The following is a 22436-nucleotide window of genomic DNA, read 5'->3' as shown; positions in this document are numbered from 1 at the left end:
AACATCTGGAGAGCTAGTGAAGGCTCTTTTAATGCTGCATTTGGCTATCCTAAAAACTGTGCCAGTCCAGGAGATGACTATCAAAGCAGGCGCTATTAGAGGCACAGATAAACATTTTTTTATTAGCTCTGAGTGCATAGTAGAATTAGCATTTATTTTGTGTGATGTCCTGGGGGGGGGGGACAAAACAAGCCAGCAAAGAATCAGATTTTTTAAATCAGTATTTATATTATAAAATACTGATGGCACTCTCAGCTTAGCACTATTTACATAAAACTTATAATGCGAGCCAGCTGATGAGTTGCCTTGCAAAATATTACAGATCATCAAGGTACCTCAGTTTCACTTAATCTTCTGCATGATGCTTTACTGAAGTTTGAACAGTATCTGTTCTAGTGCTGCCAGAGAATTTGCTAATCTGCCTGAAATGTGAAGGGAGGGTGAATGGGAGGAGCCCTAAGTAGGCTCTTGTTGCATGGTACTTCTTACTGCTCTCTCAAGGCGCTGGGGCAGTGAAGAATTCTAAACAGAGCTCTGATTTCTATAGATGGATACACAGGTTACACAGAATTGTAAAATAGGAGTAGAAGAGGGGTATGCGTCTTTCAGATGTTGATGTCTCCTTGCTGCTGTGTGTGGAATTTAACAGCTCCTTGCTCTTAGTTGAAACACTTTTGTATACAAATTAGTGTGCGTGTGTGTCTCCTGATGGATCTTTCAAAAAGAGATTTTTGCCCTGTGTTTGTCATCATAAATTCACACTGCTGCTGTTCTAACAATGACTGTGCTAAAGAGGTAAGAGTTTCAGCTGTACTGCCTTGGATTTTTAAGAGAAGAGATCTTGATGAGTAGGAGTCGTGATGCTTTTGTGAAGAATTATATTTGTCTAGATTAGTTCAATAACTTAGGTTGTGAAACAGTAGCAGTATGTTTTCACATTTTGATGATGGTAACATCAGTATAGATAGACTATTAGGTTTTTTTATGTGACTGTATGGTTAGAGGTTTTGATGGAACAAAATGGAACAGAATTGTATCACCTGTAGAAAGAAGGGTTTTCCTGGCACTTTGGCTGGACCTTTTTCTAGGGGGCACCGACATACCAATCTCTAGGAAGGCAGTGAGTGAGGGAAGTTGATATGGGTTCTAGGAGAAGAATTTCTTTTGCACATTAAGTGAAGAAGGCATAGGACCCAGTTATAAATATATCTGACGTGAACGTTTGACTCCATCAAAATGGAAGGCAATTGGAAGATTCAATTCATGTCATTAAGTGGTGGCACTTATGGTACATGCATGGAAAGCACATGGAGGTTTAATTTGATAGATTTGTAGGTAGGTGACAAATTGAAAATTAAAGTATATTCATGCAAGAAAGCCACTTTTCTACAGATTTTGAATTCTTGTGCTTGATACTATAAGTCATAACTCATTTTGGTTCTGCAGAAAGTAATGTATTGTCTTTCAGCATATTGCTGGCTTGCCATTCTGAACTTTTGTGAAAGAAAGCTTGGGCTTAGTACAGACATATTAACTCCATGTGCAGTTTGAGCTGTGTGAAAGATGAGATTTGATCCAATGAGAAACATATTTGATTGTAGCATGCTTTTAAAAATGCTTGATCTAGCTGAATGAATAGAACTGACAGTAAACTATAGCTTAAAAGTGATGCATAGCAACAGTAGGAACCTCTGAAAAACTGAAGTAAGGCAGCAATAAGTACATCCAGAGAGATGGTTTTGTAACAAGTCAATGTTCTATTGCTGGTTTCTTTATTTCATAGGCTTGGAAACCAGCTGAGAAAGGAACATTTGATTAACTTAGGACTTCCTTTGTTCTGTTCCAGGAATGCTGACTGATGCATTTGGTTTATAAGTAATTATTTTAACCAGTGCATCGGTAAAATATGATATTCAGAATGTATATAGTGTTTTCATATGTTCAAAGTGTTTCACAAGTAATCCTTACACAATCCCTGAAAGACAAGCAAGAATAGTTATTCCCATACTGGTGATTTGGGGCCAAGGGTAATGGATAGAATTGAATCTTTAAAAAAGTCACTTGTCTAAGGCGTGAGTTCAGGGCAGAAGCAAAATTTTGACGAAATATTGCACAGCATCAGAGTGGATAAAAATACATGATTTTTTAAAATTGGATTTTTAAAGTAAAATGCCTTTTGAGGAAAAAAACTATTGAAGGATAGTTTTCTGTTTAAGATACATTATAGTCCAAAAGTTATTTATCATGAAAAAAGGATTAGTTTTTAATTATGTAGAATGAGGCTGTATATTCATGTAATGTTTACATTTTTTGGTAAATGAATTCCACTAATCCATTCACAATGTCATGCTTTTCCAGAGGTTTTTTGTAAGATTATTAGGCAATTTTTCTCTCAAGAAGATATTATCACAGATGCTTGGTTTTACAATTCTCAAAACAGTGATTTTGTATCTGCAGAGATCACATGCTTCTTCTTTACAGCAAAAATGTTATAAAATAAACATATACAGAGTTGAGAAAAAGACCTTAATCCCATTGTTCCTTTGCAAATATATGCACACAGAATTAACCCTTTACCTCTTAAGTGTTAAATTTTTAAAAATTCAAGGAATAGAACAAGATTGTTGGGAGTGGAATAGATCTGCACAAGAAGCTAAGTGTGAGGAGGGAAGGGGAAGCAGAAAAAATGAATGTGAAGTGTTTTGAGCAGAATACTCATAGTCTTTGGATCTTTTTGAGTATAGCCTGAGGTTTATCATACTTTCCCTCAAGGAGAAAACCTATAATGGCAGCAGGCCATAAAAGAAACCCAAAGAAAGTTTGGGCATATTTTAATGAAGTTCCTTTTCCGATGGGTAAGACAGGCATGCATGCAAATTATGTAGAAAATAATGATTTAAATCTAATGACTAATGACTGACTAATGATTTAAATTAATTTGATTTAAATCAAACCCACTTTGCACAACATCATGGTTATATATCTTAGCCACTACAATTCTCTGGTTATCTCTTGTTTAAATTGATCTTTGTATATGTTAATGCTTGAGTAGCATAAAGAAACAGAACACAGTGTTCACATTTGTTTATAAAAATCACTGGATTTCCAGAGAATCATGTGGAAAGGGGCTGATGGAGTGTGACTTTACCACATTCTTCTATTTTGTAGTCTCCCCAAAAAGCATTGTCTAAAAGTTGGGGTCATCTTCCTGAATGGGAGGCTGAATGATTGGGGGAGGCTAAGGAGGAAGGGAGAGGTTAATAAAAATTGGGTGAAGGCACTTCCCACGAACAGGAGGGGGCTTTTTGGGGGGGGACTTTAGCCTTTAGGTCCCACAGGACACCCCATTTAAGAGGATCTCCAAACCCTTGGAAAATATTTTTTGGGAGACTGCTAAGAGTAGGTTGGGGGCAAAGCCACATTTCATTTGTGTTTGTTCAGTTCCAGTCCATAAAATTACTCTGATAGAAAAAGCCTTTGTTGGAAGAAGGGAAGCTTAGGGTCCAGTTAGTGCCACAAGTATTGCAGAGTGCAACATTTCTTAAATGGAAAGATTGAGATTAAAAGATATCTTTGAGCTGTAGGTTTCACATAAAATCTGCAGATGGCTCTTTAACTGAAGAGGATCTTAATGAAGTAACATTTAAAATGGATAAAGTTAAATATTTTTAAAGTACTTATAAAAACTGAAGATAGCAGGTACAATTTTTGAATGGAAATTTGTCCTTTATGGGAGGGAGTGGTGATTCCAAGATGGTGTCTGCTGCAACATATGTACGTGCCATCTAAAAACAAGGTAAACATGCCTTATTCTTTATTAACTATTTATTAATAAAGAAATTCATACAGATTTAATCAGTTGACTCATTTGATTAAAGTTTTGTTTTGGTCAGGACACAGCCTCAATTATCTACATTTGGACATTGTATTTGTATAGTGTGCTATCACAGTATATGGTGCTTTACACAGTAATATACGCACAAGAGAAGGAGCTTTCAGTCTAGGCTGTGGGTTCACTTTTGTTTATATTACATTATAACATTTGCTGCTGGGATCATGTCTTTTATGCTGTTGCAACTGGGTAGGGGAAAGCTTGAATAACTCTCCCCATCCACCCACTTCAGCTTCTGATCTTTCTGAGCAGCTAGGAGAACAGGGTTTATTTTGTAATGAATTAACATTGGGGCTTTTCACTGAAATTCAAAGCCCCAAAGAATAGCAATTTATCTGAGACCTGTGGGCTTTACTGATAAAGTAAGCTTGTAAGAGAAAATTTAATAGGGTAAAATGGTGACTAAAAGCTTCTTGAAATGCCTGTCAGACAGTAGCTTGTATTGTAGTGTAGTTTGTGTTAACAGGTTTTTAATCTTTTGCATTTTCCCCCAAATTCCTAGTTGATTACTGCTACCCTGACAATTGTATTGCTCAAAGAGCTAATTTGGACAGGGATTTAAATCCTCTGTAAATAAAGTGCTAATTTAGGAAACATTTTGAGACAAAAGCTTATTTATGAAGTGAAGTGAAGCCTAATTCAAAGGGAGAAGGCATGTAAATTGGACTTCATGAGAACATAGCTCTGGGCTTTTCAAGTATTATTATTGTAAGAATTAAATGTATACATATCCAGATGCTGATATTTAATGCTGAGTTTATCAGTTCTTATTTTGCTGTTTTACTGCTATATGAAATATGGGTTTATTGTTGTAATTAGCTGATAAAGCTATAATGTTTACTCCAGGTGAGAGTAAAGAGCTTACTGCTAGAGACAGTGTGCTGAATGAAAGCTATTACTAAGAAGCATAATTGAAATAGAGAGTTAATGGCAAACTTTCTGTCTTTAAGAAATAGGCTAGAAACTTTCTAAGAAAGCAATAGTTTTTTGGGTACTGTTAATGCACAAACATCTAGGGACTCTTGATGGAAAACCAGAGAGGGAATACTTCATGAGCTACTTTTCTGAAACATTGATGCTCTTTAAGGTCTAAAGTGTTCATCCAACTTGTGAATTTGGCAGGTGGCATAGCACAGCTGTTTTTTTTAGAAAGAGGAGGAAAGATGCTGTATATATGAGTGTTGAATGGAACAGAACACTGTGAGGCTTGGAATTTTGTCCCTACACTGGTGCAACCGCAAAGAGGAAATGGGAAGCATCTGCATCCATTTAAAATAATCCTTAAAACAAAAACAAAAACCAGGAACTGCAGTTAGTTGAACCATTGTTTAATGAATAAGCTGGGTTCAGGATAATATGATCTTAGCTTGTTGGGATAAATTATACATAAAACTAACCACAGTTCCTAGTTCAAACAAAAGTACAAATTATGTTTAATTTAAAATTGAAGCAGATATGCTCAACTTGGAAAAGAGCAAGTTTATACATTTTGAACTTTGGTCTAGCAGTATGTCTAAACCAGGTCACTGACAGAAAAAGAAGAAATCAAAGGGAAGATGAAGCATAAAGATGGATGTAATCAAGGTTGGGACTATATAAGATTTAACAAGAATGGATGGATCTCAGTTTGTCAGTAAATATTAAGCCTAAGTTCTGGATCTGGAAATAGTGCAGATCACTTATTTGATAAAACCTTTTTTAGCAAACCTGAATCACTTCATACTCAATGTGTTCCTCAATTATGGGTACAGTTGTCCGGTGTAGTTCTTTTTTTTTTTTTTTTTCTCTCCCCCCCCCCCCCTTTGACCTGGTTTACATGACATGACAATCCATCGTGGATGTAACCAGCAAGAATAGTAGCTTGTTCTATCATCCACAGTCAGACCCCTTCCCACAAATTGCTTATTTTTCAGCAGCAATCCATTCTGATGACCCATTGCTTGTTCTAGGGGTTGTTTGATCCACTGTGTTTTTGTTACTCAACTATAGCAATTATATCTTGAGTTGAAGGGATCTGCTTGCATGCCACCTGGCAAGAACAGCAAGCACCTGCATTACTTCATGTTTTAGCTTTTGCCACCACTAGTCACTTGGACATCAGTGGCAGGGCTGTCACATTTTGGAGCTATCCTTCCTCAATTGCCACCATTCTTTAAAATGTTTTTTGGTCACAAAATTGTACAAATGTGCTCATAATTTTTGAAAATTGTTATTTTTGTCATACAAGTGTGCCTTTACAGCTGTCTGAATTCATAGTCTTTCCTGGACAAATTCTTGTAAGAGTCAGATGTTAAAAGGAACAGCAAAGTGGATTGGGCAATTTGCATGGAATTGAGGAGACAAAACTGCATTTAGGCTAAATTGCGTACAGTTTCCAGGATCAATTACTAAGTTATCAGTTGAAAAGTACTGGAAGGGGGGGAGGAATGGCAGAAATAGGTACACCAAAGGTGATTGGGACATAATATCTTCTCCCTGGCAGTGTGCTCCTTTCACTTTTCTGTGTTGAGCTGATACTTCTAAGTGCTCTCCACCTTTTCAACACTTTACTAAATCTCTGGCTGTTCCAGAAAGGGAAGATGGTGACTATTCCACCTTTTAACAGCTCTCTCTTTTTTGGAGTGCTTGGTATTGCAATTACGGTTGATCCCTCCAGTTTAAAAAACTGGAGAGCCAGTGTGGTATAGAGAGCCAGTGTGGTGTAGTGGTTAAGACCATGGGACTGGGACTCAGGTGATCTGGGTTCTTGTCCCCGCTCAGCCATGGAGCCAACTGGGTGGGTCAGTCACAGACTCTCAGCCCAACCTGCCTCACAGGGTTGTTGTTGTGGGGATAAGATGGAGAAGGAGAATGATGTAAGCTGCCTTGAGCCCTTTGTAGGAAAAAGGCAAGATATAAAATGAAAAACAAAAACCAACAACACCTGAAGTGACTCACTGAAACAGAATGAATGAGGCCTAACTGGGCCTGGGGTATTGTTAAGTACTGCTAGTGATGCATTTGCTCCATTCTGGGCTGCTATATGGATTGAGGTTTTAAAATATATATTTCAGAATATTGCTCAGGTTTTTTTAAGAGGAGGGTGTGTGTGTGCATGCATGCACACCTGCATATTTAATAGCTGGGATGTGAATGGAGGGAAATTCTGTATACATTTAAGGATTGAGAAGGAATGGGAAGGAAGTGAATTTCCAGCCCTTATGTTTATACAGAATTCCCCTCTCCATTTACTTCTGAGCCATTAAATTTGCCTGCCTGCTTACCTACACAACTATCTGGGATCTGCTGCAATTTCAGAGTTAAGCACTCCAGAAAAGAGCTGTAAAAATAGTGGGAGAGGCAGTATCTGTACCTGGTGTGCCTTTTGCTGCTTTTTCACCTTTTTTTGTGTTTGGCAACTCAGCAGTCGGTCCCTGCTGCAAATTAGCCTTCATCTCACCAGGCAAGTTACCACTTCTGTGCTCCCACTGCTGTCTTTGGTAGCTAAAATGTACAAAGAAATTGACTAGGGAAGGCAATATATACTGGATAGCAGTAAGAGCATATTTGTGCTCTTGTGGAACAAACCTAATACTAATATTAATAATAGTAAATTAAGAACATACCTTGCAGTTTTCTGGGATTGAGAAAATAAAAATGACCCCAATTACACTTTTTTGAGTATTTGGGTTTTTTTAAGGTAGACAAAAGGGGCAGTGATTGGTGCAAGGAGGAAGAGGTAAGGCAGGTTCTGCTGTAAAGGTGGAGGGCATAAAGAACCTTCCATACCTGGAGGGCTTAGAGAGAAGGTGAGGGTGAACAAGCCATGGTGAACTCAGTGGTCTGTTGGACATACCATGAGTTCTGTGAACAATCTATGCCGAGTAGCTTATTCATAGGGTGGCTTAGTGTGTTGTGTGAACCCATCCATTATCATCTCTATGCAGCCATATTAATTAAAATAATCAAGGTGATGCACAAGAAGGTAAAAGAATAAAATCTAAGAATCTAATAAAATCTAATTTCAATCTAAAATTGAAAACATTAAACTATATAACTTAAAAAGTAAGCTTAAAAGATGTTTAAAAGTAAATAGAATAGGAGCCAACCATAATTCTTGATTAGAGTGCTATCCACCACAGTTTGACCAACACAGGAGAAAGCCATTTCATACATACCCAGCAAAGGGCCTTTGTGCATAATGGTGCCCTCAAAAGGGCCTCTCTTGCAGATCATTGACCCAGCCAAATTCGCAATGATTCATTTGGTAAGAACATAAACCATGCTGGATCAGACAAAAGGTGTTTTTAATACAGTATTTTGTTCATGGACTGATCACCCACCTTCCTGGAGGGAAATGCATAAGTATTCATTAATGTGACAGCATGCTGCTGCTCATGTTTCTCAGTGACTCATATACATGAGTATTCTGCCTCTGGTGCTAGAGGTATTGTATAGTAGACTAGTAGGCATTGGTCAAACTAGAACTTTCCCTAGAAGCAAAAATGAGAAAACTGAGGCTGTCATACTTTGGGCACATCATGAGAAGACAAAACTACTTGGAGAAGATAATAATCATGCTAGGGAAAGAACAAGGCAAAGGAAGAAAAGGAAGACCAAATATGAGATGGGTTGACTCCATAAAGGAATCCAGTTCTTTGAATTTATAGCTGTCATAGGTAGAGCATTTTGGAGAGTTTTCATACATAGGGTCACCATAACTCAGAGATGACTTGATGGCACATAACAACAACAACAACAGACATTGATAGCCTTACTTCCATGATAGCCTTACTTCCCTTTTAAAGCTGTACAGTTAGTGACTAGTTCTATGTCTTATAGTAATGAATTCCATAGTTTATGTATACACTGTATGGAGAAGTCTTTTTATCCATCCTGAATTTCCCACAAATTAGCTTCATAAGATGTTTTCCGATCTAGTATCTCAATAATGTGCATTATTTTTGCACCTCATCTCTGCTCTTATTCACCTTTCTTCCAAGCTAAACATTCTCAGAGAATGTACCTTATAGGGGAATTTGCCCCAGCCCCATTATAATTTTAGTTGTATTCTTCAACACTTATTCCAACTGTACCAAAATGAAATGAAAAATATAAAAGGCAGAATGAGCAGAAGTTGTTCATTATGTATTGTGCCATTTTGTCCATTATAGAATAAAACCTAACTTTGAATTAGGAGCAGAAAGCAGCTGTCAACCAGTGCAGTTTTTTCAAGACAGATTTAATATGCGTCCAATAATATGCACCGATTAAAAACTAAGCTGCTGCATTTTGTGCTAAGTGTAGCTTCCAGATGCTCTCCAAGGGTAATCCTATCTAGAGAATATTGCAGTAGTCTAAACATGATGTAATCAAGGTGTGTCTAACTGTTCCCATCAGACCAAATCTGTTACTCTCATTCTGTAAACCCATTCCTTACTGTTGCTGCCATTTCAAGATTCAGAGAGAAAGCAGATCAAGGAGCATTCCCAGTTTTGAACTTGATCAGGGGAGTGCAACCCCTTTCAGAACAGGTTGATTTCTGATCCCTTGGTCAGGTTTCCTGCTAACCAACAACAGTTCTGTTTTGTCTTAAGTTTAACTTCTCTTGCATCCTTCCCATGATCATATACAGGCAGTGTTCAAGGGGTTTGTGGTTCCATGGTGTTAGGTGGCAAAGAACAATAGAGCTATCACCAGCATATTGATGGCATCATACTCCAGATGACTTCTTCTAGAGGTTTCTTGTAGAAGAAATGTAGAAGGAATAACATTTAATCTCTCCCACCCCCTTTCAGTTAGGTTGCACAAACGAAAATGAAATTGCAAAATCTACTTGAAGCACTTGTCCAGGTTTTTCACACTTGAATGTAACTATTTCTTAAACAACACTTGTAGAATGTGTAAAATCACTGAGGCAGAACAAATAGCTCAACTCTTGGTTACTGAAAAGAATTGCTTTTGTCACAAGTTGGACAGAGAAATCAAGAATCAAATCAACTTTGACTCTCCTATACATAAATATTAACTTATTGCATGTCTCAGAACTTTTTTACTATAAAACTAGTGAAACCATTTATTATGATAAAGTACAGATACATATTTTTTTCTCTTTCGTTGTTACATATTTCCCCCACTGCTGCTTTTGTGTTTCAGGGAGTCAAGCCAGCCAGCTTTGATAAAGTAGCAATTCCTGAAGTAAAAGAAATAATTGAAGGATGTATTCGTCAAAACAAAGATGAAAGGTAAATATTCATTTTGCTTGAACTAAATAATAGAAATGGAAATCTGGTCTTAGTACCATAAGTTCAAGTACCATAGCATGTAATTTCTGAATGTTTAGGTATGTCAGGTGTGGGCAGAAGGTAGATCTGGATCCACTGGTTGATCTCAAGGTGATTTTCACCTAGAGATTGGCAAAGGCTTCTGACTCCAAGTTGTTTAACTGCAGAAGCAGCTAAATGATCCCCTGCCCTCTTTGAAAACTGATGGAAATGTCTCTGTTTTTCATCACCATAACACATGAAGCAGAGCATATTCTTGGTTTGGTCTTTGCTCTGAACTGCAAGATGACTAATCTGGAAATTGGGCTGGGGGCATGTTCCAAGTAACCCTGTCATTATAATCCAACCAGTTCCTGGTGGAATTTGAACTCAAAGTATTACTTCTATCCGACTGGCATTTGGGTCTAATTTGGATAGTCTGCCACAGGAGACTGATGGAATCCAGTCAATTTTGGCATGCCTTTGAGGAATGCCAGTGGAAAGAGCTTATGATTCAGCCAAAGCCCGAGTCTCCTTGTGGAATGGTGAGGTACAGAGACCCATCTGAACCTGAGTGCCCCCTTTGATGCTGTAGTGCCCCATCAGACCCTGGTATACTGGGGAGTTGTAATAAATGAACAAGCTGCGTGCCAGCTAGAGTGAAAATGGTATACAACATGAAATAAAGAGAACTGAGTACTTGCTAGAATATATTATCATGTCATTTGTGTGACACTGTGGGTAGAAAAGACTGACTTTTATTGCCTCCATTGCATACTTGAGTAGCCATCCATTGAACTTCTTTTGGATGGTCTAGGTATTGTTAAGTGATAGGAGCCGTGGTCCACTCAAGGACACACCATCACCTTTTTGAAGACAAAAATACTTGTCTCTTCGGTGAACTTGATGCTCTCATTAGTCTAGCACATGCTGAGGTGTCTGACATAACTTTCTGTCTGATTTTGTGAGATCAATTTCACTTTCCATGGGCTGATGTGCATAAGATGGTCGCAGAAATGTGACTGACCTTATGACCTTTGATCCTTGCCATTTCTGTTTAATAAAGACTAGCCAAGGAGATGATATCACCACCACCACCATCATCCATTTCTGTTCCACATGTAGCTGAAGCTGGGTGGTTCACAACATTTAAGTCATCCATCCAGATTTCAGCCAGCTCTGACCCTGCTAAAGATTAGGCAGGATCAGGCACTTCAGGCTATACAGAAACATTTCAGAAAGTAGCATTGGTTGACCATTCCTCAGCCTCTTGACTATTGAGCTATGCATCTTGTTCCCAGTGTTATACTTCTAGATCCATCATTGTCACTAAAGTCCAAAGTGGCCATGACAACTTTGAGTGCATTTTATCATTTTCTACTAGTTCACTGTCTACCACTGGTTCACCACTTATAACCCCTCCTTGACAGGGATAGCTTGACCATAGTGATACAGGCTAAGGGTTAGGGTACACCCTTAGCCTGTATCACTGTCAGAAATTATCAATTCTGAGTGCATGTCTTTTGTTCCAGGATATAGGGATGAATTGTTCAGTTCCAGTTAAAAAAATCAACAAGCCATAGATCCACCAAGCTTGTCTGCCCATTCTTGCTCACTCCATCTTGGTCTGCCCATCCCTGAAATGATTCTAGAACTGTTTTGTACGTATGGTTTCAGAAAGCAAACTGCATGTGACACCTTTGTCATTATGGTTTGATTTAGAAGAAAGGCCACATAAGCAATATCCAGTTATGACTCTTTGTATTTGTTGCAAATTGTTACTAATTTCTAAAGTGGTTTTGTCCCATGTGGCTGATTAAAGAGAGATTTAGGACAGAGAAAAGGAAGTGCTACTTCACACAACTCTTAAACTGTGGAATTTATGACTGTCAGATGTATCAGTGAAATTAACTTTGGATGATTTTAAAAGGAGATGAGACATATTCATGGATGATAAGGCTACCAATGGCTGCTGGTCCTGATAGCTTCAAGTACCAGAGGCAGTATGCCTTTGTCCACCAGTTGCTGGGGGATGTAAGAGGATGCTATTGCAATCATGTGGGTTAACTACTGTAGAACAGAATGTTGGAATAGATGGCCCTTTAGTCTGATCCCTCGTGGTTCTTCTTATGATGTTATTTAACCCTGAAAAAAAAATAAAAGTGAATTTTTAAATATGATGGGCTTTAAAAGTTGTTGGCAATGTCTTGTTAAATGTGTGGAGCTTCTGTGTATTATAGATTGGCTCCTGGTGCTGGATCTTTTCTGCATCCACTCTGAATCTCAAACTCCACTTTTAGATCAGATGACCTCAAATATTCAATGCATTTCTTTCCCCTTTCTCAATTTCTTTATGATAGTTCTACAAGGTGTATTTGTGCAGGCATGAGCAATTAGAAAAACTGTTTTTTAAAGAGCTATAAAACATTTGTAGAATCTCTTACTGAGTGTGTTAATTTAACTCCTGTTCATACGTGCCCAAACTTATCTTGAAAATAGGTATGAACTCCTTGATACTCGAAGCCAAGCATCTAGCATTACTTCTTTAAGTGGCAATCAGATAGTTGATATGTCCAAATTAGTTTAGGAGTTGGGGTATTGCATTGTATAGTGTGATGCTTGATGAAAGGTAACATTGCTTCTGACTCTTCCATTCCTCTTTTGTTCTTTCCTTTCTGCTATTTTCAGGTATGCTATCAAAGACCTTCTGAATCATGCATTCTTCCAGGAAGAGACTGGTGTGCGGGTAGAGCTAGCTGAAGAAGATGATGGAGAGAAAATTGCCATTAAGCTCTGGTTACGAATAGAAGACATTAAAAAACTTAAGGGCAAATACAAGGACAATGAAGCAATAGAATTTTCTTTTGACTTGGAAAGAGATGTCCCAGAGGATGTAGCACAGGAAATGGTAGGTCATGAGGAGATTGAATAACTGTTTATGTGTAGGACTTGAGTAACTCTGAGATTTAGGTGCTGTTTGAACTATTTGTAGTTTTATTGCTGACATTAAAATGAATACTTTAAGAAGAGGCTATCAATACTTCAGAATTGCAGGACATTGATTGAATTATTTGGGAGGGAGTGGGTTTCATTGAGAGGATCTATAGAAGCCCTGTCTGCTGCCTTTTCCCAGTTTTAGTTAAATTATCCCTTCCCTCTTAGCCTTCAAAAACATTAACTGAGAGAGGGCAATCACAAAAAGCAAGAGGGCTGGACCTCTACTGTCTCCTCTTGTAATTTGAACATTGTGGCAAGGACAGCTTTTACTTTGCTCCCTGTATTTCAAATAGTTCCTTATGCACTATGTGAAATCTTGCAATTTCAAAAGCAATTTTCAGGGCAACACAGGGAGATGATAAAGAATTGCTAATGGGAATTCAACAACTCCTGTCCACTTCTTGGTTTAATAGTATTTTATTGCTTCTTTTATAAAGTTGCATATTTGAGGATAGTTTCATCACATGTGTCTCCTTTCCAGCATACTTTTTATTTTTATTCTCCAAGTTATAAAGTACAGTGTCATTAGGATTTTGCATCAAGCATCTTTTGCTTAGAAGGTTGTTCTATGATTGTTAGATCATAGTCTTCTTTAAAAATTATATTTAAAGGTAAAGGTTTCTCGGGGTGATGATTTACAAGTAGAAAGTGTTAAAACTATGAATATAAATTTAGTTAACTAAGGTAGCATAAAGCATTCCATTCAATAAGTACTTAAAATTCCAGCCTATAAAATGAGGTATGGCATTCAGTTAAAAGCAGACTGAAACATTCTGAACTTTAAGATCTGTTTTAAAATGTTAAGAAATGGAGCCAAACAAACTTTCTGTAGAAGGACATTTCATAAAGATGAAGCTACTACAGAACGTGCTACGAACCTTCTGGACCTTAATGGTGGGCCCTTGAGCCAATTGTATTGCCCATGCAGCCATAGGAGGTCCTTCATATAACCTGGTGATAAATCATTTAGTGTTTAACATGTATTTGCAGATCCACTTGTTGGTTAGTTCCATGTATGCACGAGTAAAATTTGTTGGGTAAAAAATCCCTCATTGAAAACTGATAGTGCAATTATCCATGCTGGATTGTACATGTGCACTTCTGAACAGATGAACCATCTGTTAGCAGGGCACTAATAGCTCCAGAACTAGTGATAGCTGGGGAAGATGACTACACCGTTCAATGGGAATGCCGATGCTCATAAATCATATACACCATTGGTGTATCATTGTGTAGTCATTGTGTGTGAATTGTCTTTGCTTTACAGGTGAGATCATGTTCTTTATGACAGGATCTTTTAGTGTATTTGGAAACATACTATATATTGCCTTGATTTTCTTTTTTCAGTCATTTTTATGTTATGCTCTTACATAATTTTTAAAAAACCATTAGAACATGTCTTCCTGGAAAATACTGCAGGAATTGGCTAGCTAACTCCATGTTCTCGTTTTTAATGTGTAATTATAGAAACCCAAATTTCCTTTACCATTGTCTGATGGCCTGAACCATCCACTTTTCAGGTTGAATCTGGGTACGTTTGTGAAGGGGATCACAAGACAATGGCGAAAGCTATAAAGGATAGAGTGTCTTTAATTAAGCGAAAGAGGGAGCAGCGTCAGTTGGTGAGAGAAGAGCAGGAAAAAAGAAAGCAAGAAGTCAGTCAGCAGAAGCAGATAGAACAGACGTTACAGGCAGGTGCTGCCCAGCAAGGAACAAAACACACCGCACCTGCCACTGGCATCAGTGCCATCCCTCCTACTTCAGCATCAGTTTCTACTCAAGTAGAGCCTGAGGAACCAGAAGCTGATCAGCATCAACAGCTGCAGTACCAGCAGCCGAGCGTTTCTGTCTTATGTAAGTGTTGTCTGTACCCCAGCTTGACTTTTTTTTTTCTTTTGTTCTTTGGTGTCTGCTTGGGCTGTGGGAGCTAAATCCAGATTAGGGCTGGCTGTAGCATATCTTCTAGCATGTTTAATTCCATGGAAGTAGTAGTATGAACTGAATGCAGCATTATCACTTTTGTTTAAAACAGACAAACAGAACTTGCACATGTACCTCCATCTTTCCTGCCTCATCACATCAAATGTTTAAAGATACGTCCTCAGCCTTAGGGAAGCTTGAATGCATTCAAGAAATAGTTGCAGCAGATCTCAAAGCACTGTTACTAGTGTTTTCATGCTCTTATAAACAGCCAGTACCTGGCAGGGCCTATTTAGAAGATTGTTGCCATCTGCATCAACCGTCTAATCTTAGTGTGATACTTTTAAAAGTCTACGCTAACTCCCTGCCCCACTTCCCCCCACACATGGATCAGAACTCAGAACAACACAACTGAGGCTTTCTCTTTCTGTGCTTAGATATAACTGTCATGTCTTACAAAGGATAAGCTTCCAAAATACAGTATGGTGTTTACTCATCTGAGTAGCATCAGGAAGAGAGACCACAGAGCTTTCTGGTGTTATAGAGTCATTGTTTCTGAGACTAGATCATTCCTTAGAGCAGTTCAGTGTGTTTCTCTATGAGAGGAGGAACAGTCCAGTTTTATGGTGGTTAGAGTGCAGGCAGGTATAACTTTGGCAATAGATTTGTTTTCCTTTGTAACTGGTACTTATCTCTGGTTGTGGAACTCCTTTCCAGCGGAATTGCATTTGATTCATACAGAGCAGGCCTTCAGATAAGTCTTGAAAACTCAGTTGGTTTTAAGGATTTTAATGGGGCTTTTGTGAACTTGCCAAGAAGTTTAAACTTTTTGAAAATTTTATGGGATGTTTTATGGATTTTAGTTTGCTGTTTTATATTTAAATCATTAGAAGTTTTTAATGTATTGTATATCATGGTTGTAATTCATATGCTGAGATCTAGATGGTCTAAAATATGTAAATTTAAAAAATCTTAAGCAAATAAGAATTTTTATGAAAGCCTTCCAGATTTCCAGTGGAACTGGTACACAGTTCTCCATAACTTGAACATTAAATTTTACTATGGTACTTTTGTTCATAGTAGGGAACATGATCCAATAACATCAATTCCTTACTTTCCCCCACATTTCTTTGCCCCAGGATTAAAGATTGTTAATGTTTTAGTCTGTAGCCAAGATATCTCATTGCTTTAATGATGTCTGAGAGGTAAGGTTGAGCATGATGTATCTGTGCATATAAAAGTCTTCTAAAAGAGCTTGTGTGGTGTACTGGTTAAGAGTGCAGGACTGGGACCCAGGCAAGTTGATTTCTAGTTTCCAGTCAGCCATGGACATCACTGGATGACTTTGGGCCAATCACAGACTCTAAGCCCAACCTTCCTCAAAGCGTTGTTGTGAAGGTAGGATTGAGAGGAGGGAAAGAATTATATATAACTACCTTGAATTCCTTAGAAGGAAAAAAGGTAGGATATTAATACAAAGAATAAATAATGAATATGAGATTATTCCAAATCATCATCTGGAATGCAGCCAGCAATCCATGGGAACAATTGCCCAAGACCGCCATCCTTCCTACTCCCACCAATAGCTGAGAGAGGCCAGTGGTTAACATGGAAGCTATAAAATCCTGAACTGATCCCAGAAAGGCTTTGGTGTGAAAATTAAGTTTTCCAAGGGCATCTTTCTTGACATTCTTAAAACCACAGTTGAGTTTAATGCTGCCAGCTCAAACAAGGAGATTGTTAGGCAATTAATAGTCAGTATAGTAACATAATCCTAATTTTGTTTTGAGATCGCACTACTAGTGCACAGTCTGGTGTTTCCCCCTTCCCTTTCTCCTTCAAAGTTGATCAAGACAGTTAGGTATCTAAACTATAGTCTTTATTATGTTAAAGCAGGCCAGCTAGGCTGTCTTTGTGATACAAAGGGAGTATTGCAGAGTTGTTAGCAAGATGGATCAGTTACCTTAAGAAGCCAGCTAACTAGGGAGATTACTGATTAAGCTAAGAAGTTGATTCCAAACTTAATCCTCCTGCACTCTTTACATCAAAACTGAGTTAGCTCCATCCAAAAGTAGGTTCCTGCTGCTTGTGGGCCAGATGTCAGGAACGGCAAACACTGCCCAGTTTGTCTGCCCTTTTGATGTGATACCAGAAGGATGTTACATCTTTCTCAAGCTGATTCTGCTAGTTCAGCCATGGTTTTGTTGTCACAGGCTACTTGGCTTATCTTGGGACATGCTGAGTTGGGCATTTTAGCCAAGAATTCCAGCCCCATCACTTCTTCCAATTCAGATTCAATCTCTGAGGTCATCACCTTGGAATGCTATATTTTGGGAGAAGTGGACTCTTTCCCCATAACTTGTTAGTCATTTGAAACTGTGCAATGGCTAAACAGGAGATGGACTTCCCTACAAGTTAGTGCTACCAAGCACACCTTTCTAGCTGAACTTGGTTGGCTGCCAACTTCAGTTGTGTTCAGGCATGTTATAGAATTTGGTGTTCACATGGTCAAGCATATCTGTGGAAATAGTGCATTTTACATAGTTTGCAGCTAGGGACTTGGGTAATAATTGGGTGCATGCTCTTTCTCAGGCAGTAATGGTTGAAGAGCTAGCTGAGTTTTCTCTATGACCTGATAGGAATAAATGCTGGAATAAATTATGCAGTATACTTGGCTGGAGGCTGGAAGGTCATGGTCTCAAAAGCCATGGTAGGGAAATTTCTCTTGGAGTCAGTGCTAAGTGGTAAAGCAGCCAATAAAGGAATGTCATGTATCACTTCACTGCTGGCAATATTGTATCTCAAGAAATAGGAGGAGGAAGAAAGCTTTAGGACTATGTTTGACGTGGGGTAGGTCACAACCAAGGTCTTTGAAGAAGAAGGAAATGTTTCTGTTTTCTGCCCCAATGTTGCAGCCAAACAATAGTAAGTGAACCAGTACTCACCTCTTATAAAGGTATTTAGGATAGCAGCTGGGTATTCATTGCAGGCTGAGGGGAGCAAACCAATATTAGATGCAACAAATAGAAGTTTTTCTTGTCTGTGAGCTGGATCCTGACTTGTTTAAGAAAGTATGGTGAAAACTATGGCTTAATGTTACATCCAGACATGGCTGCTGAAGAGCCATCAAAAAGATTTAGAACTACAACATGTTGGCATGTCTTTGTCTACCAAAATGTGAGAAGGTTCATCAATATTAGCCAGTTGATGAACCTGGCTGCATATGGTGTTTGTTATTGGAAATGATACAATGAAAAAGTGAAGGACTGAAACATTATCAAAAGGTTAAGTTGATGAAAGCTCTGTGTAGCTAGCTTAGAAAGGAGCAAATTTAAGAGTGTGTGAACAGTACAAACTGCATGGGTGGCATCTCAAGATCCTGAAAATAAAAGAAGTTATGGATAAGACTTACGGATTTTTATTTTTTTTACTTTCTGTTTGTTGTCTTCATGGGAGACAGCTTCCTTAGAAACTCTTATTTCAGTCCTTGTTGAGATGAGCACAGTTTCTGATGTTTATAGGATATGTAGAGCAGGGGCATATTTACCAGTATATTCTACTTGCTCTTTTATGTAGAAGGTAAAGTTATTTCTAAGCAGTTTGAGAATTTGGACTTGCCATGAAATTATGGGCCTGTAATGTGGTATAAAACTTTTGTGGTCTTTACAGCTGATGGCACAGTTGACAGTGGCCAGGGATCATCTCTCTTCACTGAATCGTGTGTGAGTAGTCAACAGACTGCTTCCTATGGTTCCCAACATGAACAGGCAATACCTACAGTGTCAGCCCCAGGATATGCAGTTCCTGTTGGTCAGCCACAATCACAGCAACCAGGAGGATACCAGGCATCTTCAGTGGTAAGCATAAAGATGTGGTAGCAGAGTGAATACTATGTGGAACATTGTTCCATATTCCTTGATATGTGTAAACATTTAAAAACTGCTAGTCTGAGACTAGAATGCATATATGGATAGAGACTATTTGCATGTAACAGTGGCAAATTTTAGGTTAATTCCGTAGCTATTTTAAGTATTAAGGCCACAGATATGTGAACTTGGACACCTTAAATTAATTGTGGGTTAAACAAACCATAGTTACCTACATTTGGTAGTTAAGTTAATTGTGGATTGTTTGACTCATGATTAATCTGATATATGTGAATTCAGCTATCACAGTAAGCCCAGATTTGGAGTTGAATATACCAAAAGCCTGCAGAAATCTACCCAGCATGTGCTGCAGAATGAATTAACCCATATTTTGAAACTGTTATGTTCAAACAGTCCCTAACTGTATGAGTTGAATTTATAACTACATGATGGGATGTAATATGCCTTTTTCTGATGCTTCAGCTGGGAGAAAGAGTATCTATGCTATGAATGTGTGAAGGCAACATATCTTGGGGTGGATGTGTAACATGTTATCTGCAACAGGCAGAAACATTATCATTCATTTACTTATATCACATGCCTGGAGTCATTCTTTGCTTCATGCATTGCTGAGTTTCAGGTGCAATGAATGCTGTGTGAGGAGGTTTCTAAATAAAAAGACATGTTGAGCATAAAAAATAGCTGGATGTCTTAAGAGAACATGTGTTGTAAGCTTTTAATTACAGCTAGAGAAGGTAAGGATTCCTTAACCATTATAGAATGTTGCATGTGAACACTGCAGTTTTAAGAACCCCTGTTGCCTTTTATAGCTTGCATTTATTTGCTCATGGGCACAATTATCTTTCCCACTTCATGTGTTCATTTGTGTTACCCTTTATTTGGTACCCCTTTCTGGAATGTTTTCAGAGCTGACTTTGGGGATCTTCTAGAAAACCTCTCCTTAAAATATTTTTAATGAAATGTGCTGCTTATGGAGTCTGGGCAGGCAAAAATGTAACTGGTCCTCCAATAACTGACCTTTAACTAGAGGATGCAGCATTTCTGGTTTGATGGTCTACATTATTATTACATTCAGTGCTTTGAATCGCATTGACAAAAGTTACCAGAGAAGGTAATTCTTACCTGGAGAAAGAATCTTGCCATTCTTTACCAAATGACATCCTTCTATTCTTTTCAAATGCGCTTGTGTAGTTTTGTGCCCTTTTAAATCCATGAGATATTTTGAGCTTTTTAAAAAATTTGGCTAACTTCATTTTAGTTCCTTTGCTTCAGTTGAAGGACATAGCTTGGATCAATAATCCATTAAGCAATCATCACATGCCTTGCTTCAAGGTTGAATAACCATGGCTAATATTATGAGGATATTTAATTTCTATACTACCTACCACCCAAAGCTTTCTATATGCTAACTGTTCTTCTAAGCAAGCCAGGTTTGGATGATGAATTGAGGACTTGCAATAAAACTTCCAACCAGAGCTTTCGACAGGTTTCAATTTTGAATGCAATTTCATTGGGAGAGAAGAATTGGAAATAAGCTGATAATTTTTAAAGAAACTGTAAGAAAATATTTCAAAAGAAAGGACCTGGCTGCTGGAGGAAATACGACATTAATTTTATTTTCCTGTATATCTGCATATCTATATCTAAGGATTAATTTGTTCAATAAAAAAATCAATGACCTTTGTGCTATAGGCAGATTGCAATAACTATCTTCTCTAACAACTTCTCTCCTAATAGAAGACATGTGACCATTTTCTTTAAGATAAAATTCTTAACTTGTTCCACAGATGTTGATGTATAAGATTCTTGATGTCTTATATTTCCCAGCTGAATAAAAAACTAAAGGTGTCCAGTCAAATCCTTATTTAGGAAATCAGCCTACTTTAGGAAGAAAGTTGTGGTGTTTCAGCAAAATACTTGAAGACAGTTACAGTAAAATTTGAAAGAAAGGAACACTTCTGTGCAGCTGACATATTGCCCATTCCAAACCAGCATGAATATATGATGCCCCTCTGAATACCTCTAGGCCCTTCAAACATCAATTTTCTTGGTATTGAAAATCACTTTTGTGCATTCTGATGGAGCTAAGTAGCCTCTTTATAAACTTGGTATGGTAGGAGTCTTGACACCCCTGAAATTGAACTAGTGAAATTTAAAGAAAATCCTGCAGTCCTCTGAGGTGCACATAATCCTCTTTGTAGTATGTGATGTCAGTATCAAATTCCTTGGTACCCTGTGTGTTACGATCAGCATTGGCCCTTTGTCATGAATGTGTCCCCCTTAGTTCCAGCTCATTAGTCATGTGATTTGTGTTCACTTCTTTTTGTTTCCTTCCTTAGCCTCAGCGTGGCTGTAGCATGTCAGTTTGTGCTTCCCCTCTTTCTTTTCCCCCTCTGTCCCAAATCTTTCCCAATGCTCCTTCCACTCCACCATCCGTATTTTCTGCACCTCTTTCTCCTTCCTACCTTTGGACTGCCCCTGAGGAAACCTTTGGTGAAAAGCTTTCCAAAGCCCTGGAGAGTGTCCTGCCCATGCACACCACCACTCAACGCAAGCATCGGCGTTCCAGCCTGCCTGCCCTCTTTGTCAACTCTGTATGTCACTGTTTGCCTCCTGGCACGTTGAAGATAAGTCACCACTAAATACATCCTGGTTTCATTATTGGAATTGGATAAGAAGGAAAAGGGGAATGTGTTTACCCTGTGCTAGTGGAAAGTTGAACTCCTTCTTCCAGTAACTGGGAATCCATCCAGAGCTTTGAGGAAATGAGTAAATGTGCCATGCCAGTAATGGAGCAATCTACAAAATAATATGTATTTGGATAATTTATTCTTCATTTTAATCTCTTGGAAGCAGCTTTTTTCTAATTCTACAAAATAAGTAGATGGCTACTGTCATGACAGTAGTTGTATTTGCAGGTAATACTAAGACATGGTTTTTGTTAACCATGGTTTGTTGCTGTAGCCATGAGTTGACTGGGGTTGCACAGCATGCTAAGACACCATGACTTGGAAATGACAGTGGCTTAATATGTGCCTGAACCTTTCCCCATCCCAGAGGGATGGCTTCTTTGTGGCTAGTTGTAGGGTGTTGTGACTACTCTGGGCCTGTTGTCTGAACCCCAAATGATGCAATATACCTAAGTGAAGCCCCAAAGCCTACACAACCTCTTTGCAGGGAGTGCCAAAAACACTTGATAGTTTCACCAAGCAACTCTGGACAAATGCCTCTGGCAGTCATGCAAAACTCCCAAATGGCCTGTGGTAAGAATCTCTTTGTACTGCCAGCTGAAAGGGAGGAGCTGCAGCAGCATACAGAAAGCTGCACTCTGACTGTACTCCTCTAGGGGAGATAGAGCAGAGGCAGGTTTTTCCTCCCTGCCCTTGGTGCTGCGATTGCCCACTGACCGTAGTGGCTTGCAGGAAGAGGAGAGGAAAGCTGCCCTCTATTCAGTCTCCTCTAGATGGTTACAAGCAGAGCATGGCTTGTGTCTGCCCT

The 22436-nt window shown here is 38.5% G+C and overlaps 1 protein-coding gene across 6 annotated transcripts in view; it reads left to right on the top strand.

Annotated features, from left to right (window-relative positions):
- WNK1 (WNK lysine deficient protein kinase 1) overlaps positions 1-22436 on the top strand; it is a 131074-nt gene that overhangs the window by 60257 nt on the left and 48381 nt on the right. For 5 of the 6 annotated variants that reach the window (XM_044417024.1, XM_044417025.1, XM_044417023.1 and 2 more), the window contains exons 5-8: positions 10028-10116; positions 12823-13042; positions 14652-14985; positions 18721-18908. In XM_044417024.1, the coding sequence (XP_044272959.1) occupies positions 10028-10116; positions 12823-13042; positions 14652-14985; positions 18721-18908 (831 nt within the window). Of the gene's footprint in view, positions 1-10027; positions 10117-12822; positions 13043-14651; positions 14986-18720; positions 18909-21277; positions 21533-22436 lie in introns of all 6 variants that reach the window. The other variant, XM_044417027.1, reaches the window with a different exon arrangement.

Source organism: Varanus komodoensis, unplaced genomic scaffold (assembly GCF_004798865.1).
Source record: "Varanus komodoensis strain SLA01 unplaced genomic scaffold, ASM479886v1 scaffold85, whole genome shotgun sequence".
Classification (NCBI taxonomy): Eukaryota; Metazoa; Chordata; class Lepidosauria; order Squamata; family Varanidae; genus Varanus; species Varanus komodoensis.
Note: the sequence above shows the minus strand (reverse complement) of the source record. Positions and strands in the feature narration are given on the sequence as shown.